Source organism: Stegodyphus dumicola, chromosome 3 (genome assembly GCF_044657685.1).
Source record: "Stegodyphus dumicola isolate Sdum_Otavi_A_Nest chromosome 3, ASM4465768v1".
Classification (NCBI taxonomy): Eukaryota; Metazoa; Arthropoda; class Arachnida; order Araneae; family Eresidae; genus Stegodyphus; species Stegodyphus dumicola.
This window is the reverse complement of record NC_140770.1, coordinates 16,050,776-16,071,753: the sequence shown is the minus strand read 5'-3', so window position 1 is coordinate 16,071,753 and position 20,978 is coordinate 16,050,776. Positions and strand designations below refer to the sequence as shown.

Here is a 20,978-nt window from a genome sequence, read left to right as displayed (position 1 = left end):
AAAAAAAAAAAAAAAAAAAAAAAAAAAACACTCTTTCTCTGAAACTAACAGGGCTAAAGAAAGAGAATCCAAGACTAAAGATTCAATCTTTCGCACTGATGCTCTGGTCAGTCGAAGATGGGACGAACCCAGTGACGTCACATAACATCCGGTATCCTCCCCAAGAGGGTTTCGTGTCGGCATCGTTCTTCTCAAAGGGATGACCCAGCCCTTCTCTTTCTTTAGCCCTGACTTCAACGATTTGTAGAACTTCTTTCGCCAATAAAGCAGTTTTTGGAATCCGGAAGCGAAAGTTATAAAGAATTGGAGGAAGCACTTCCGCAGAGAACCCGGTAAATCCTATTCGCTTGTTCGAAGTTTGCAACCATTCCTCTTGCGTTCATTTTGTTGAATTATCACTGTCGTTGTTCGCATTTGCAGATTTATATTATTCTTCTCTTACTTATTATCATTTTTTCTGAATTTTTAACAACGAATAGATAGAAATATTTTCGTAGATAGATGCCGGTTCTCGGTTCGGGATGAAAGGAAGAAAATACGGCGGGAGGGGTGAAGCTAATTTGTAACACGGCTGTTCACGTTGTGTTCTTTATTATTAACAGCTCTAAGAACCAGCAATTTAAATTACTAAGTAATGCTTTTATTTTTATTATTGGTTATTGTCATCTAAAATTATGAGAATAAATCAATTTTCTGGCGTAAAATTTTAACAAGATAATATATTGTTAATGCTTTTCTAACAATAACCTTTCAGAGGATGGCAAGTGTGACATAAATAGATGATTGAGTTGAAATAAAAAAGATTATTCATTATCTAACATGACAGAATAGTTTGATGCATCACCATGCTCATCAAAATTAGCAAACCACTGCTGGTGTAAGGAATATATTGTTTTCTGTGTTAACTGGAATTTAAGACATTTTTTTTAATCACGTTTAACAGGTTAATTTCAGTACATTAATACTAATTTATATTTTTCAAATGAATTTTTATTTCCGTTATAAATGCTTATATATTGTCTTATACTTAATATATTCTTTTCTGTGCTAAATTGAATTTAATATAATTTTCGTATATCATGTTTAACAGGTTAGTTTTACATCTACATGCTTATTATCTGTGAATTTTTACTACCATATGCTTAATATATTGTTTTGTCTGCTAACTTGAATTTACATGCACTAAAAATCACGTTTACAAAATATCACGTTTGCGGCTCGGCTCATCACCGATGAACCGCGAGCTTGGCGAGTAAAAATGCAACGGCGCCAACGGGTTCTTTCCCGAAGCGCCAACGGGTTCTCTGCGGATGAAAACCCGAATTGGACGATAATAATTGGTTATCCGATCTGTATTTTCTCACGGATATAACTAACTAAACTGGAAAAAAAAAAAAAAAAAAAAAAAAAAAAAAAAAAACTGAACGATCTCCAGGGAAAAGGAAAAAAAAAAAAAAAAGCTTTTTTCAATTGACTGGGAATGTAACTGCTTTTCAGATAAAGTTAAATTTGTGGATAAATCAGATGAAAGAAAAACATTTCACCCATTTTCAGAATTTATGAAGCCATATTAATAACCACAAGGCAATTGAAACAGAAAAATGCTCGGAAAATAATTTAATAATACACTGAAAATTAATTTTGAAATCCGCTTCTCTGATTTCCATAAAGTTCAACCAATATTATTATTCATCTCAAACCCATTTGCCGAAATCAATATTTCAGATGTATCACATAAGATTGGAAATATGTTTAACAAAAATGTTGATTTTTGGAAATGTGCTCGCGAAAGGGCAAAGGTTGGGCACCACTAATTTATTCTCTTTCAGATTTAAAAGATTAAATTCTTTTAAAAGATCTATTCAATTGATTATTGAAAATGGTAAAATTCTGTTGTTATGTTTTCCTTTAAAGTATGTTAGCGAAATACTTCTGTTATATATTTGAAACAGAAACAGATTGGAAGGAGAAGTTGGAAAAACATACAATCATTTTCCCCTTCATTACGTAGGTCGCAAGAGCAGTTTATGAATGGATTATCCAATAGAGGGCACTACGATCGACTCCGTTACCTTGCGCATCATTGGTTCTTCAGCCGTGACGTAACGCGACACGGTTTGAATCGGAGACCATGTTTTCATCTGCATGCATCATTCGGTTTCCGTCATCGCTACTGTTGGTGAGAAGAAATTTAACAGTTAGTGTTGTGTTTACATCTGCTCCGTTAAATGAGCGTTCATTCATGAACTGCTCCAGTTCACGCTATGGATCATAGCAAATTGAAATTTCATTTTTCCCCTATTCAAAACAACGGTGGTCAGATGGACCGTTCCATAACGGGCCGCAGGTTGCGGCTTGTAGTTTTCTGATTTGAAGAGCAATAATAATACTTAAGATATAAAAGCATTTCGATTATCTGTTCCTTCGTCACGTTTTGTTGTTCGCTTTTTTAGTTTACCCTTGTGGTGAATTGTTGCCATTCATGTCAGTGCACAGATGGATACCCTCAATCAAAGCATCGTCGTTCATGTGGCTGAGTTCATTAAAGGTAGGTCCCCTCAAAATAAAATTTGACTAACAGTGCTTCTTGTTATATTTTCGATAAAACGTTGATGAAAAAAAAAAAAAAAAAAAAAAATCCTAGATAGGATATATTTTAATAAAAGCAAGAGAAATTTTATATTCGCTTTTTTATAGCTTAAGAAACTCATCTTAAAAAGATTCTTGTAGGATTTATGTACTTTGTTATAAAATACCGAAACCTTATAGAATGTTGCCAAACGTTCGCTCATAAATAAAAATGTGAAGCATTTTGAAATTTTTTAATTAGCGAAATGTTTCGATTAGAGATAAAAAATAAACCTACGCAAATTATAAGGCCCAGTTTAGACAATGTTAACAACTCCGTTACAGTTTCACTTCCCATGTTAGTATGAGCGAAAAGCTTAGGATTGTAAGAAATTTAGAACACTTAATGATTAGATTAATTCTGAGATTCTTACCATTGGTTGATTGCTTAACAAAAAGCACCCAAGAAATACCTGTTTAGGAGAGGGATGCGTTTATGAATGATTTTTTCGGGTATACTAGTTCAAGTTACAGGCGGGGAAAACCACGAAAATTTCAAACAGCCAGCTCGTTTGTCAGGATCTGAACGAAAATCGAACTGCCAGATTTCAGCATCTTACAAATTCCGCCACATTGGGCCCACGGTCTTTTCAGGACTATAGTTGGCAATCAGGGCTTAATTAGTATATGAAACTGATCATGGGCAATGTAGTTATTTCTTCCTTATCTCTAGTGGCAGATTTATGAATCTGGGGGTCTATTTTACTCGATCTTTTAAGATGCCCTTATTTTAAAAAATATGGTGCGTTTACTATTTTTTTTTATTATTATTTTATTTATTTATTTTTTTTTGATAGTTAACGACGTGAGGTTCCTTTGAATGAAGAGGGGGGGGGGGCGACTTGCGCGCCGTCATAAATCCTCCTGTGTTTATCATTCATATAATAAAATTTCGTAATAAATATAAAATTGCATCTGGTTAAATTAATTTGTAATGACAAGTTATGGTTAGGTAGTTTTTATTATATGGCAAAGCACGTAATGCCTGTTCAAATTGGTATGTTTTCGGAAAACATTGATTTTTATGCTTTGATTATACATCGATTTTTAAGGGTTGTATAGACCCACCAGCGGCCGAGCGGTAAAGCCGCTGAACACTGGTAGTTCGGTCCGAGGTTCGAATCCCACGATCGGGCTGGCTGCATGAGAGCTTTCGTGGTTTTCCCCATGTGTAACATGTATACGAGCCAGTTTTTCTTAGAAAGTCCTCCACAAAGACATTCCTCTCCTTAGGTAGATAGCCCGGAGCGCTTTGCCATAATCAAATGAACTAAACAAGTTTACGCATTATATAGGAAAAATCACGGTATGTCCCATGCGTTTAATCATATACAAGATATCGGAGCCTGATTTATTCCGGTCCGCCAATGGCCAAGTAGATAAGATTGCTCAACACTGGTAAATCTACTAGAAATAGTACTCAGATCGTGCTTTTGTTGGTATTTTCCATTGTGTAATGTAAATACAAGCAAGCTTTCCTTATAAATTCCTCCATGATGCCGTTCCTCCGCTTAGGCAGATAGTTCTCGATTGCTTCGCCGTGAGCAAGGAAGCGAATACTTTAAACTAACCTGATCTTATTCCGTTCGGGTCTCAACTGTGGCTAAAGCAATTCAGCTATAATAGTTGGTTCTTCACTTGTAGTATTTTGCTCCGATATCGGTTATAATGGGTTTTTCACTTTTTCTTTCTGGTTTTTTTATCGTGTGCGAGCCTTTTTTATGATCGAGCGGTGAAATCACTGAATACTGGTAGTTCGACCTGGGCTGTATGGACGTTTTCGGATTTGCCCCACGTGTAACGTGAATACGAGGTAGGTTCCCTTAAGAAGTTTTTCACGAAGACATCCTTTTCCCTAGGCAGATAGCCCTGAAGTGCTTTGCCATAATCAAGTAAAAACCAAACCAAACGTCTTCCATGTGCAAGACAAATGGATCTTTTGGATCAGTGTTTTTAAACTCAAATTGCATGCGAATCGAAGGCGTGATTTAAAAACAGCTGACGGGTGAGAATTTTTTTAAACAAAATAAAAAATTTCACTAAAAAATTAAAAAATATTTTAAATTTCGCTTGCTCAATAAATATTTATCAGAGCATACTTAAACAATAACAATAATGCCACAAACGAAAAAAAAAAAAAAATTCAAATTTATATTTATTTTCAATCTGAAAATCCAAAGTGTAAGACATTTTTGATGGTTACAGTTTGTAACATATTGTATTGTACACTTAGTAACATATTGCATATATTTTAAAAACGAACACGAATAATGTTCGTTTTTAATGGTAATGAAAATATGTAAACTTGCACCCCAAACAACTAAAATCTTGAAATCTTTGCACCACGGTATTTGCAACAAATGTATAATTGCAATGTCTTCACGGGTCGCATAAATTTGCTTCCCACACCGTCACTTTGGGAGCACTGCTCTAGAAAAGTCTCGTGGGACGCATTTTCCTCATTAGATAAATATACTTAAGTCCTTCTCATAATTAATTAACTGATGAATTTTATCTATTCAGACGTTAGCAATCATTAAGATAATAGTACAATTTTATTTGGAATATGTAGCTATTTTGCTATGCAAATGATTGAAAAGGTAAAGAAATAAAGTGAATAATAAATTATTAATTTATTTCAACAAGAGCTTATATAGTTATTTAACTATGAATGTTTTTTTAACCTGGTAAGGGAGAAAAACGGAAAGCTTTAATGTGTCAGACTGAAACAGGGATGAATGTAAAATTAAACTATTTCGCTATGCAATTAATCAATAATTAAGAAGGTAATTAACTGTAGTGCTGTAAGAAAATTTGCGCAGAAACTCTTGATAGGGATCCCTGCAAAAGAACTATCTAAAGGAAGTTGATTTATTTATATTGCATACGAGGGAAACACGGAATGTGCAACTAAAGCAACTAGCCATTTTGTTGAGAATACGAAACAAAATAACTAATGTTTGGCGATTTTTTCCCTCCATTTGGCCTCTTTAAATGGAGTAAAAGCTGATGTGAATAGTTGAAGCTGTATTCGTAATATTTCTTATATTAGGTAGAAGAATAATTGCGTAATATAGTTTGTATCATTAATAATATATTAACTTTATTCTTATTTATTTATTTTATTCTTATTTTGTATCCTTATTAATATATTCTTTATTGAGGTATAACAAAACAGACTTCTACAGACGATTTCGAAATTAATATTTCGTATCAAATATGTATTGCATTCTGATTGTACTCAAACTTCTAAATAATTAGAAAGGTCTGATTAAATATTTGATGATAAAATTAACCATTAATGGTTTTTATTGTAAGAAGAATTTGTAGATAATATTCTCATGATTAAAATTTAGGATAGCACTTTCAGAATTAAACGTTCACTAAATTATAATTACTGAAATTACTGATGGCAAACTTCTGCTCATACGAGCGCGAATTTCTAAAACATATGTGGATTTTGCGAGTCGCACGCAATATTTTTAGCCAGTATTAGAAATATCTTCAAGATCAGCAAATACAGTGTGATACTTCTTTGGCAATATGAAGCAACTCCAATGATGGAACACAGAAAAAAACTTTTTTTAGCACTCAAATTGGCGACATACTACAAAACAAGAAGAAAAAAAAAAAAATACTAACATTTAAAAAATAAATTACATTCTTCGTGCGACAGTCGCACGTGGCACTCGAGTCTGGTTCCAAATGTTGCCATTCACAAATACCTTAATCTTCATCTATTTAAATTATTTAAACTACAAGATTTTAATAATATTTTAAAGCTGTTACAACAGGTTGTTTTAAAAGCTAGAAGTTACCGTATACTCCGACTTATAACGCTTACCTATAATTTCAAACTACATTTATTAATTTTTAGGTATATTCACCGTATATGCGCACCTATCTCTTTACAATGAAACCTGAAATGTACATGTGTGATCAGGGATAAATAGAAGTTCTCTTCTAAGTTCTGTGTGTGATGCTCTTATCTTTAGAAGTTATTCATTCGAAAGTTTCCCAGCGTTCGAACAATGGTATACTCACAGCGGTTCTCAACTTTTTGATTAAGGCGTACCATCTAAACAAAAATTGAAAACCTTTAGTACCAGCACTACAAAGTATTGCTACCACCACCACCACTCTTGAACAAAGTTCAGATCGCATAAATTTACGAGTGTCGGAGAAAAAACTCAATCAGGATGTTGGGGTTTGAATTTTTGAATTTAGTAGTTAAAATACTTTGCTTCTTTGCGTACCACCGGTTGAGAACCCCTGGTATACTGGATTGACAAGCGATAAGGGGAACAATAACGTTCGTAAAGGGAAATGCGTGCGGTAGTACATAATTCTGCAAACAGGATGGATTGTATTCAGTGCAGATGTGCACAAGAATGTTATTCTAGGATTTTGGAAAAAAGGGAGGACAGAATTTAAGGTAAGAATGCCCTGCCGATCAGAAAGAATTCGCGGAATTAGGAATCATGGGGTTTCTCTTTGTGTTGTCATTTCAAGCCGTAATTTTGAAATGAACATCGAAGGCTTGTAAATCGAATTCGATGTAGTTGAAATACAGTTGATTTAGTGTTCCTGGATCCTGTTTTTTAAACTTATCGTCTGATAATTTAAGCTACGACTACATTTATGATTCTTCACCAATCTTTTATTCTGGACAAAAGCTGATACATCACATATATATATACTCACTCTGTTAACCGGCTCAGTAAGCTCAGTTTTTGTTCTTATGTGTTGGTAAATTGTGCATTTTTGCTTAAAAAGTGATTGAATTATATGGTCTTTATGTTCCGGTTAAGGTTTTTATGCCTTTAGTTTTTTTGCATGCAAAAGTTGTAGAATTATCAACAATTTTAAAGTTAAGTGCTACTAAGCCTAACGAAGCCGCCAATTGTTTGCATTTCAAACTCATAGTGGACTAGTGAATTAAGTCGGTTTCTATACCAACTTCAGTGTCTTTTTGCCGAGTGGGATCAAAAGTAAACTTTAAGTTTTGTGCACGGAAAAATCAATCTTCGCGCCCGTTGGCCGCATTACTCATTTTATTTCTAAAAACTGTTTCTAAACTGCTTTTAACCGTATTTGGCGTTTTATGTTTTTCTGTATTTTGCAATTTTTAAGAAGATATTTTGAGTTTTTATGTATTTTGGCCTTACCGCGAAATGAGAACTGAAATGATTGAATGAGAAATATGTCTCTAACGAAATTCGAGGAAATAAGTTTAAATAAATTGCAGCAAAAAGAAGTGTATAATTTTATAGGCCGAGGCCGTATAAGGAAGTCATGTGGTGTCCACATTAGAATTTTTTTTTTAAACCCAGAGGAGAATTAGTCTTGTAACATGGTTTTACGTTGATTCGCTTTTCTGTTGCCATTCGGCAAAATATAAGATATCTATTTACGGAATTAATCTGCTCTTTGAAAGCAATAGATAGCAGATCAAATAAAGCTATCAAACTGAGAGATTTAAAAGCAGAAGTAATTGTTTAAAAGCAATAGCTGCAGTTCTTAAAAATGTTAATAGGGATTAATATAAATATGTAGACGATATATAAAGTTCCCATGCATATTCATATAGTATCCCATGAAATGTTTCTCTTTTCCATCTGGGCTATCTCTTTTAACAGTCTCTACTGATAAACCGTATTAAACTGTAAAAGAGCCCTTTTCTGCTACCGTTAAAGTCTGAACACTTTCAGATTCTGTTAGCCCAAAAAGTAGTAGCCGGAATGGGCTACAGAAACTATTCACACATTTTTTAGACGATGTATATTGTATTGACAAAACTAAATTACATAAAATTCTTGTGTTTTAAATGTTCTATTTGACACCCCCTATTCTGAACTATTTTTCGACACCGCAATTTCCAGGATAATAATGCCTTTTGAAGTGGCAGAAGAGCTATTTTATCCCATTCCTCCCGAATAGCTTTCCACATTCTTGTTAGGGTTTTGGGACAACGTTTGGATAATGCAGTTTTTAAAAGTCCGAAAGAGCACAAAAATCCATAGGTGACACATCGGGAGATTTAGTAGGGATACCAGTGAAGGATATGGCTGTGATACCAGTTTTTCGTTCCATTTCTTTTAGGAAATTTACAGTGGATTTTGATGTGTGACTGCTAGCTTTGTCCCAATGGAGTCTCACAGATGGATGGCACTGTGGGTAAAGCGATGGTATTTCATTCAGAAAAATGGGCGATAAAATATGTTCCTGATAGTATTTGGAGTTAATCTTGACATTTGTTTGCACTCTCTTTATTTTTAACTTGCCATTATAAGAAAAACCAGCAACAATCATGAATCCCTTAGAAAAACTTTCTTTCAATTTTCTTTCGATTCTTTAAACCATGTACTTAAATTTTTTTCTCCCCTTTTATGATAATAAATGGCTCTTTTTTTTTTTTTTTTTTTTTTTTTTTTGTTACAATCATTTAAATACACCCATGCTTCATGTATTGTGACAATTGTTTTCCATTTTTCTTTGGATAAGTGTTTCTCATATAGAATTCTGCAGCGTGTCCTACGTTGAGCGATATTCTTTGGAAGCAGACGATGCACATTGCGTTTTTTCGCTTTCTTAAGATTTAAATCAACGTTTATCATTTTGTTTACGGTGGACAGCGAGCATTTTAATGATTTTGCAACTGCCCTTTGACTAGGGAGATTTTCTTTTAACATTACCCAATGTACCTTAGCAATAGTGGAAGATGTCCGTTTTTTCCTTGGATACTTGTTTGGAATTTTTGTCCCACTTGAGGCTCCAATTCGACGTTTTTTTCCTTTCTTGTTGATGATATTACCTATCGACTCTTTAGATATCACAAAACCATGACTCTCACATCGTTTTTGGATAACGGAGTATGCATATTTCTCTTCGGAAAGAGCGTCAATGTAGCCTTCGAACCACTACTTTCTTAAAATCGCCATTTTGAATAGAAACAAAACTTTCAAGCCACAGACGATAATTTTGACTTTTAAAACATAGTACATTTGCAATTACTTCTTTTGCAGCAAACGATTTTTTATTACCGCTTAACCAAAATCGTCTAAAAAATGGGCGAACAGCCTCTGAATTAGTCTGGAAACAGGATTTGGCAGAGTAACACTTTAAATGTCTGAATCACTTTTCGAATTGTTGCCAGCAAATACTATCGCCCTGTAGTACTTTTAAAGAAATTAAATCCTTACGAATCTACATGGGTGTAGTATGTATATTTCTCTCACTGTGAAAAAACGACGGTACCTAGGGCCATCGATTTCTGAATACTGTAATCCTCCATTCGAACATGTTCACCTGAAAACCCGAATTTTGAATTTCGAATTTTAATACTTCCTGTTTGATAAAACTTTAATGCATTTTTAACAAACTCATCAATTTGAGCGAACTGAAAGTGAACATTGGCAACACTGTACACATTTAAACATTATTTCCAGTGCGCGAGACAGCCTATCGGAAATTCTAAAGATACGCTGTTTTTATTTATTTTGCGATTTTGCTATTTAACTCAATTTGGTGTAAGTGAGTAAAATATGATATTTAATTAATAAATAACAAATTTATATGGTATTTTCTCCTTTCATTCTCCATGCCTTCGTGGTGTAACAGTTGGCACACTAGGCATGTATTCGACAGGTGCAGGTTCGAGTCCCGGCCAGGCATTGCACAATTTTCATGATCTCCTGCTTTTTAAAAAAAAAAAAAAAAAAAAAAAAAACCCACCTCCTAATTATTCTACAATGGCGCCCGTACTAAAAGGTGGTGAATAATGATTCTTCACAACCAGGATTTGGCGACTGAGTCCCCTAAACTTCAGTCGCCCTTTAAAAGGGGAAGTATGTAAGGTTTTGTTTTGTTTTGTTTCATACGGGCGCAGCTCTTCCACCTGGTTTGTTGAACCTTATGAAGAATAGCAGACGCAACCCTTCCAACAACAAACGACACGAGCCGGCTGCGTCCAAATAAAAACAAAATCAATTTAGCAGCTTAACAAAAAGAAAAGAAAATTAGGTTAGTGTACTAAAAAGAATAACACGGCACATAAAAACACAAAAACATTTAAGCTGTCCCTGCACCTTTGCAAATAAAGTCTTTCTCTCCCTTTAAGGGTAGTTTCCATAAATTGAACGCTTTCAGTATGTTAGCTCGATCAGTCAGAGATACCGGTGACATGTTTATGAGAATTGATGACTTTTATAATGTCTTGTGCAAATTTTACTCCTTTTTTATAATATTGATCATTTCTCTTACATTTCCGATTCCATGTAAGGCTCTTACCCCCCCCTCCCCGGTGAGTGTACAACTTTCAATAAAATGAATGCAGTCACCGGCAGTATCACATTTAAGGCATAAATTTACCCCCCTGGAGGTGGAATCTCTGTAAATAGGAAAGCGTCCATGCCCTGTTACTAATTATAGTCTTTATCGCAAAATATAGTCATATTCTTCGTAATTATTATATTTGACAAGGCCTCTGATCTTCTAGAAGACACATTCCATTGATCAGACCAGGTTTTATACATGTGATCTTTCATTTTGCTAATCGTAACTTTTTTAGAATGTTGTAGATCACCATCAGAGATCCCATCCCCCAGGGCAGCCTCCTTTGCCAGGGAATCCACCCTCTCATTCCCAATGATACCAATATGGGCCTTTACCCAATGAATATTGATTGACATTTTATATTTTAAATTCATATAATCATTTTTAATTTTATTCATGATATCATTATCATGGTCCGGCCGAGAGAGAGCGACGAGTGCTGAATAGGCATCCGAGTATATATGAACTGTACATTTATAGATCAAATTGGATTTAATCCATTCCAAGGCTTTATAAATAGCGTATATCTCTGACTGATAAACTGAATTATGTTTATCCAGTATGTATTTTTGATAATGGATCTCCAAACCATAAAAATATACGACAAACGCACATCCCACACCTCTCTCGAAACCGGACCCATCTAAATAATAAAGTTTAATAATAATATATAATAATAAAGTTTAAAAGGCAAAAAGAAATAGGTTAGTATAGATTTCATATTCCCTGGCAGGCAATACATTGCAATCAAACAAAATACCATGTCTCTGTCTTGGATGAATCGAATTATTGTCAATTTGGTCAAATGCGTTGCTCTCAATCTGGATTCCATCCAGAATAAGAGAGCTTTCTATTGAATGTTGTAATAAGAATTTATTGTAGAAAAATTTATAATGAATGGAGAGAGGGGGGAACCCCGGCCAAAATACATGCGACTTCAGATGAAACTGTTCTAAAGAATCTAGTGATAATCAGAAGCCATCCTCTTTGTACTGAATGAAGCTTAGTTCTCAACCTGACAAGCTCTTCTGCCCGGCGGCCCCAAGCTCCGATGCCGTACATAATCTTACGTATAATAACATTGTCATACAGATTTTTCAGAATATCACTCTTGAGTATGTAAGGTATTTTCTTCCTCCTTTCCGCATGCCTTCGTGGTGTAATGGTAGCACACTCGGGGGCGTATTCGAGAGGTCCAGTTTTGGTCCCGGCGAAGGCATTGCTCATTTTTCATGTCAAAAAATCTTAATGATTGTACAAATTTAACAGACAAATTATTCATAATAAAAAGGCAGAAAACGTTTTGCAAGCCATATTTGTAAGAAAACTGTACATTGATATGATATTCTCAGAAAAGACTGAAAAGAATAGAAACATGTGCGCCGCCACTCAACAATTCATCGGAAATTCTAAACACATGCTAGTCCAAAGAGGCAATTTGCCCAGAAGGACTATTAATTTCGTTTTAGCATTTTGCGTTCATTGACTACAAGCGTTGTTTCTCATTTCAGCGTGTTGCCACCGAATATTATCGCTCTGCATTATACTTAAAGAAATTAAATAATGAAAAATCTGCATAAATGTATGCCTATTTCTCGCATTGGGATAAAACAACGGTACTTAGAGCCATCGAATTTTGAATGACGTAATCCTCCTACGAATATGGGCATGTGGAAGCCCAAATTAGAAATTTAGAATTTGTTTTATGATCGATTTCCTATTTTGCAAAATTTTAACGAATTTTTAATTAACAAACTCAAGGATTTTAAAGCGAGCAGTGGCAACGTTGTACATAAAAAACATTTTTAATCTCCAAGGCGCGAGACTCTGTATGGGAAATTCTAAAGATAGGTTCACTTCAAAATTATTTTGCGATTTTGCTCTTGAACTGAATTTTATGGTTTAAGTGCGAAGAACATGATTATTTCATAAATAAATGTAACGCACAAAACGGGAAAAAAAAAAAAAAAAAAAAAAAAACACTTTGGGCGTAATTTAAAATCTGAAAACTTTTCATTTTTTTTTAAATCATTTTGTTATTGAATTGTATATGGGATTAACAAATACTCGGTTAAGGGCGAAGAAAGCGATGCTAAATAATAAAGTTTAAAAGGCAAAAAGAAATAGGTTAGTTGCAATCACTCCAGCTGCGGGTAGACTGCGACCTGAGCGAGAGCGAAGAAAAACCTTAACAAAGCCTTTCGGGCAACCGTTAAAATTTCAGCCCTTTTCACTTTTTTTTTTTTTTTTTTTTTTTTTTTTTTAGATTCTTTCCATTTCGGTAATTTTTTAGCCCCATTATTAGATATAAAGTTCATACTAAAATTTCATTGTATTTGCTTTGCTTATGTTTGCGTACTTGCTATATTATGTTGTAAATCACAAAAATTTCAAGTGCAGTAGACTTCCATACCAGATTGCTTGAAAGGTCCCCCCCCCCAAAAAAAAGTGAAAGTTTTCAGATTTTATATTACGCCCAAAGAAGTTTTTTTTAACGTTTTCTGTGTTACCTTTATTTATTGAATATCACGTTCTTCGCACTTAAAGCATAAAATTCAGTTCAACAGCAATATCGCAAAATAATTTAAAAAGAGCATAGCTTTAGAATTTCCGATACACTCTCTCGCGCGCTAGACATAATTCCCCCCCCCGTACAGTGTTTGCCAATACTCGGTTTGAAATCGTCAAATTTGTTAATCAAAAATTCGTTAAAGTTTTATGAAGTAAATAAAAGAAATTCCAAATTCAGCCTTTCAGATGCCCATAATCGGGTGGAAACGTACGTTATTCAAAATTAAATTTTAAAATGAGACTATGTTTAGAATTTCCGATACAGTCTCGCGCTGGAGATAAAAATGTTTTTTCCCCCCCTCCGTACGGTGTTGCCATTGCTCGCTTTGAAATCGTCGAGTTTGTTAATCAAAAATTCGTTAAAGTATTACAAAATACGAAATCGATAATAAAACAAATTCCAAATTCCAAATTTGGATTTCCAGGTGCCCATATTGTAATGGAGAACTACGTTATTCAAAATTGCATGGTTTTAGGTACCGTCGTTTAATCATAATGCGAGAAACATGCATACAATCCAAATTCATTATTATTTAATTTCTTTAAATATAATACAAGGTGATAATATCTGGTGGCAGCAATTTGAAAAGTGACACGCCGTTTATAGTGAAACGCCATAAAATGCCAAAACGAAATGAATAGCCCTTTAGGCTAATAAATAAATAAAAAAGAAAAAGAAAACAGTGGTTTATAATTTAAACCTATTAGGGATATCTGATGATAATTTGATGAAATATTGCCAAACCCTGAAAGCATCCGAAACCCTAGCTAATCTAGTATACAGAATGAGAAATAATACCTTTAAACACTCCAACACCTATCAGTATAAATAGTTCACTAGAGAACTATAGCAGTGAAAATGACAATAACATTTCAAAAACGTTTTGTATTAAGTTATTGGGTCAGCGTGGTATATACGAAACGCTATATATATATATATATGTACAGTGTCTCAAAAAAGTGATGGGACACTTGTGCTTTACAAAAGGAAACTGCAATAAAATAAATTTAAAAAACATGTAAAATTTTTTGTGGGTGTGTTTCATACTTAAATTCAGTAACAATTATTACATAACATACATTTTCTCAAAATATTAATTTAATAAAAATACAATTGTTTAGAACGGAGCAGAAAATGGCTCACTTAAGTGATGGGACACTACGTACTATGCAACAAAAATCGTCTGAAGTAAGCAATAAAAATATCTTTTGGGGTATTTATTTTTACTCAAAAGCAATTGCCAATAATTTATAAAATCGTCTGCAGTATTTCTCTCCAGTTTGTTTTGGAATTTTTGTGTTTTTTAGCTCTGTGCAGCCATGAATGCTAAGCGAAAAGAAACTTTGCCTGGAATTCGAAAATTAGTTATTAATTTGCATATTGAACGTGGAAAATCTATTAGAGAAGCTACTGAAACAGTTAACTTCAGTCATTCAACAGTTTTCAATATCATTAAACGATATAAAAAGAATCATATGATTCAGGATAAAAGAAGACCTGTCCGACCATGAAAGCTATCCAATGGAATGAAGCGAATTATCGTTCGAAATATTAAAAAAAAAATCCAAGAATGAGTGCTCCTAAAGTTGCTGCTGATTTACAAGCATTATATGGAGTAATTGTTAATTCTGAGACTATTAGAAGAGTAATTTGATCTACTGGATATCACGGTAGAGCAGCCAAGAAAAAATTCTTCGTAAGTGAAAAGAATAGAAAACTCAGACTGGCTTTCGCAAAATCCAACATAAATAAGAATTCTGATTACTGGAATGAAGTTATGTTTGCTGGTGAGAGTAAATTTATTATATTTTGTTCTGACGGTAGAATCTTGGTGTGGAGAAAACCCAGGGAAGAATTTCGCAAACAGAACTTGGTGCCAACAGTAAAACATGGTGGAGGAGGAGTTATGGTATGGGGGTGTATGTCGTCCGCTGGAGTTGGTAATCTTGTTTTTATTGACAGTATAATGGACAAGTATATTGACATTTTAAATCAAAATTTGAAATCTTCAGCACGAAAACTGAACCTTCATAACGATTTTAAATTCTACCAGGACAATGACCCCAAGCACAGTGCTTTGAACGTTAGACTCTGGCTGCTGTATAACTGTCCTGAAATAATAAAAACACCCCCACAATCTTCACAATTAAATCCCATAGAGAATATTTGGCAAGAATTGGAATCAAGAATTCACAAACACACCATTTCTTCAAAACAACAATTAAAATCGGTGCTTTAAGAAGAATGGGGTAAAATAACATAAAAATTAGTGGAATCCATCCCAAGAAGATTAAATCATGTTTTAAAAGTAAAAGGAAATCCAACAAAATATTAAAACCTTTTAAAAAGTAAAATTTTTGGATAAATATTTGATGGAAAAGTAAGTGTCCCATCACTTAAGTGAGTCATTTTCTGCTCCGTTCTAAACAATTGTATTTCTATTAAATTAATATTTTAATATTTTGAGAAAATGTATGTTATGTAATAATAGTTACTAAATTTAAGTTTGAAACACACCCACAAAAAATTTTATATGTTTTTTAAATTTATTTTATTGCAGTTTCCTTTTGTAAAGCACAAGTGTCCCATCACTTATTTGAGACACTGTATGTGATGTATCAGCTTTAGTCGTAGCTTAAATAATCAGACGATAAGTTTAAAAAACAGGATCCATTTATCATTATTCGGGAGAAATATCAGTTACAAAAATCAAATATCCAGAGTAAATAAAAAGAATTACTAATAACTTTTTGTATTAAGTTTACTGCATCGTGACACTTAAGAAAAGCCCCGATATTCTTTTCGCGAGTCTTTTTATAGCCTCTGGAAAGGCGGAGCTTCCAAGAAATGACGTCAGCCTCGTCAGCCAATCCAGTTCGCTTTTAAATACTTCCAGAACATTCTATAACTGTACGTGTAGAAAAGGCGGGAAAAACAACTTGACTACGGGGCTGTGAATTTAATTCCACGTACTTTAAAATAAGAGAACGTCGCCATTAAAAATGAAAAGAACATACAGTTAGAATTCTAAGTGTATTCTTGATTATGGAATTTTATTATTACAAATATATATATATATTTTATCAAAGAAAGAAAAAAATAAGGTCATTTTAAAACAATTTTTTAATAACTCACTGAAAACTTCTATTCGTCTTAACTTACATGAACCCAACAACGATACCATTTATTTCTGCATAGCTATGGAATGGTTTTATTTTTATTCTTATTTATATACATCCGTGCCCCCCTCCCCCCGCAAAATCCTGGTCAGTCTTCTGGTATGTAAGGCATGGTATCACAAGATCATTTTATAGAAGCTGAGAGAATAAATTACAGAAACGAAACACGATTTATTATGCCGAAAAACACGGAGGAGGGCAAGAAAAGCGGAAATGGTACATTACTTCGGATTTTTTTTTTTTTTTTTTTTTTTTTTTTTCTGGAGAGTTTTCTGAGTGCGATATTTGAAGAAAGGAACTGGAATGAGTAATTTTATGTTCGTCGACAAAATAATGATGTGTTTCTTCTGCATTCATTTTAAGAAGGCATGGATCTTTCTTCAACACAATTATGATTCGTCTGTCTCCTAATGTTTTTCTTTTGACTTTGCTGTCATGGCACTAGCAACCTAAATGAGAAGAAAGAGAAAGATAGCGCAGGTAGAGGAAGTAATAATAAAATCTGTTGTTGACTTCGTGATATTATGAGGGGGGATGCATACTTAGTTGTACAGCCCGGTAAGTTAAACTTATTTAAAAGAAATCTTCGTCCACTTTAGGGTAATGGTTCTATTCGTGAAGTAAACTGAAAAAGTCTTTTTTGGTCAGGGAAGAAACATTTTGAGGTCTTCTTGGTTTTGTTTGTTGCACCAAGAAAGTGACCTGTTCGTGTCATTGTTCGGATCGAAATCATGTCCTTTCAGAGATTTTGATCAAAGAAACAAATGTAGAGTTTGGACTGTGGAGTCAGGCTTGTTTCCCTAAAGGCGCTTTAAGATCGTTCTCTGGTATTCCACATAAACTAAATTAGTTTCTACAATCAACCTGGCAAGTTCTCCCACTGGCGTGAATAAATTACCAGCACAAAAGAAGAATGAAAAGTAACCCTTTAATTTACTTCAAATTGTACAGTCTATTTTTGAAACAGGAAGAAGTGAAAAATGAGCAATGCCTTCGCAGGGAATCGAACCACGGACCTCTGGAATATGCGCCCAGCGTGCAGACCACTACACCACGAAGGCACGCGGAGGCGGCGGGAGAAATACCTTATAAAATAATTAACAGAAAGCTTCGTGCTTTACAATGGCACCGTCAACTTGCGGTGAAACTAAAACGTAGCATAATTCAAGTCAACATTTAAAATTAAGTAGTGTTGGATTAGCACGTTCAACTATGTCTGTGCCTTACAGGTTGCCTCACAAAACCTAACAGGCGGGATGATAATCGCAAATGGCCAAGAGGCTTACTAGCGTAACAGTGAAATAGCAACGACACGTGCTCTGGCTAGCGAAAACACTCTCGTAATAAACTCAGACATTCACCCGTGTAAATATGCACTTCACTTCACTTTAAATTTACATCCTGGCGAGAAAAGGTGAGGGGAAGTTGAGAAGATCAGTAAAGGTTACAAACTCAATAAATTTGTTACGAACAAGGGAAACCCTATAGCGCTTCTTATAAAAACAAAGAAAATAAGCATTGAGAGCTTTGTAATAAAATATGTTCGTTCTCGACCCTAAACTAACTCAAAGGGCCTTCGGGGATCCAACTTCGGCTCTACGCCTCCTTGTTCAGTATATTGGTAAGCGGTTCTGCTGTACCGTTCGTTGGGGTTCGAGTTCGAATCCCGCATAGATATTTGTATATACTGTCTATGCGGCATGGAAGCGCTGCATTCAAAATATGCGGTGAGCTGGTGTAGTTTGTTGGTAGGAGAAGAGAGGGGAATACTCTCGGAACCGTTCCTTGTGGGAAATTCTCCTTTAAAATTGGGACATAGCTCGGCAAAGTCGTGCTGTACCTGTACGGTACTCAAGGCCCGCGCCAACGACAGCCATAGTGTTGCTGTTCTTGTCATGGTAACATTTTCGGGGACTTGTTCTCATTATGTCGCGTAAGTGAAATAAGCCACCTTATGTTCTGCTATTCATGTGAATGAATGTTTCTTGAGAGTTTCCGCCACTCTGTTTGCCCGTGGGGTTTTTAATTGTTTTTGGATTTTGAATGTTTCGTGCTGTGCTTCGTTGTTTGTATGTCTCTTCCTTATTTTTAGTTCGTTAATTAACCTCCAATTTTTTTAGTTGATTAGCTTCTATTTCTCTCTTCTTTCCTTTTGTGGTCTTGAGGGGGTCGACCCTTTATGGTCATATGGTCCAGTGGGACTAGGAGGATTGGGTCTTCCCTGTATTATGACTATGACCTTATGTTCTGCTTTACAGTTCTCGGAATATTACATCGTGTCATGGGTTAGGCAAACTTACCTAGAAATTTTAAAGCGCACATGCAAGTAGGTAACATACGCCACATACAGTTATTCCACAGCGAAATATGAATAACATTATACTAGTTTATTCAGGATGCGTTTGGTAAATAAAATGTTAATCGATGTATGTACCGATCACCGATCGCCGCTGTAAGGGCTTCCGACCTAAATGTTCTACCTATCAGAATGATGCCCATACAGCGGAAACAGAACTCCATTACGCAGCCCTGGAGCACATAAAAAATATTTAAGATGTTACAGAGCCACAATTTTTGTTTATACATAAACGTCTTTGCACTTTCGTGCTACAATTTGCATTCAGAAGTTACAGAACATGATTGCATAACGTAATGGTATATCATTAAACATAAGTACTTGATTAGGTATAATAGTAGTGGATAAGTAAAGCTGACTTTAGTATAAACCGTGTACAGTAAGACCCCGCTTAACGCGGGGGATACGTTTCATCAAAGTAGAGCGTAATGCGAAACAGTGTTAAACGAGGCTATCTTTACATGTAAATATTGGGGTTAGGGGAAGATGGCTAGGAAATTGGTTAGGTATTAAATTTAAAAAGTATGTCTTTTAAATAAAAATAAAACCAAACATTTATTTCTTAAAGCCCAAATTAATACCACATTATTATTTCTTGCAAAAATAAAAACAAAATATAAATAACAAAACGAATATTCTTAAAAAAAACAAATAAAATTCTAAGTCAGTCATATTTAGTTAGCCTTCCGCGTTTTCACTGTTCTGCCTTTTTGTGACAAAAGCATCTAATGTTGTTTGCCTTTTTCTTTTGCGTTGTTCTCTTAAAAGTTCTTCATAAACGGATGGAGCATCTCTAACACCACGCCTTACTTTTGAGCTCCTGTCAAAATTCGGATCATTTTCAATGAATTGATCCATTATTTCAGTTATGGTAGACAAACTCCTTTTTACAAACGCCATCGAAAGTTCTTTTTGCTCTTCTTCTGAATCACTGCTGTCAACATTTTTGTTTTCTTCTTGTTCAGTTAATTCCTTGAGCACATCATTAGAAAGACTAGCCGCTGCTTCTTGAATTATTTCTTCGACATCTTCCACATTTACCCCTTCAAAATATGTCTGTACAATACCGCACCAAACAAAAAATACAAGTACACTCTTTCGGATATGTATTTGAAACCTATCGCTGCATAATATTTCGGGGAATCCCCGCATGCTGCGAGCGATTTCGTGGAATCCCCGGGTTGAAATAAAAGAGCGCTAAACCGAAACAGCGTTAAGCGGGGTCTTACTGTATAATCAAGTGCAGTGATTATATATGATATTCAAAGCAATCTGTACAAAGCTATTTGTGCATACATTATAATCAGAAAGTAGCGATAAATATTAGTGGTACCGTATATACCCGCTTATAAGTCGAGATATTTTGGACAAAAAAAAGACTTCAATGGGGGGGGGGTTCGACTTATACGCGGGACCATAAAAAATTAAAAGAATCGGAAGTTCAAAAATTTCTTTATATAATGCAGTTGTTTTCTTCCCGCACTCTAATTGGACGACTTATCAAATAAGTCACTTACTTGAAGTAATTTCATGACTTAAATTATGTGACGAACTAATCACAGAGTTTCATACTTTAACTAGAGTAACTTTCGATTAAACCAAAGAATTTTCGGTCCCCGAACAACCGATCAATATTGAGCAATAAAAAAGTTTCGCCAACACGCCAAGAAAAGAGAAATGCAAATAGTTTTTACGTAAAGTCTTTATAATAGTTATTGTTCATTCATGAAATACTTTTGTTAACAGGCGTACACGTCAAATTTAAAAAAAAAAATAGCCCACGCAATAACTGAACAGTTTTGAATATTTCTTTTAACTTTTAAAAAGGGGAAATGCAGATAGATTTTACGTACGCGAATATTTTCCGGAACAAATTCTAGAATTCTAGAATTTCCGGAACAAATTCTAG

The 20,978-nt window shown here is 34.5% G+C and overlaps 1 protein-coding gene across 2 annotated transcripts in view; it reads left to right on the top strand.

Annotated features, from left to right (window-relative positions):
• The first annotated feature begins 541 nt into the window (after positions 1-541).
• Positions 542-20,978, top strand: part of LOC118190868 (dual specificity protein phosphatase CDC14C-like) — a 405,013-nt gene continuing 384,576 nt past the window's right edge. Inside the window, exon 1 of one of the 2 annotated variants that reach the window (XM_085812594.1) lies at positions 542-2,548. In XM_085812594.1, coding sequence (XP_085668720.1) covers positions 2,497-2,548 — 52 coding nt within the window. In that variant the 5' untranslated portion in view covers positions 542-2,496. The remainder of the gene's footprint in view (positions 2,549-20,978) is intronic. The other variant, XM_085812595.1, reaches the window with a different exon arrangement.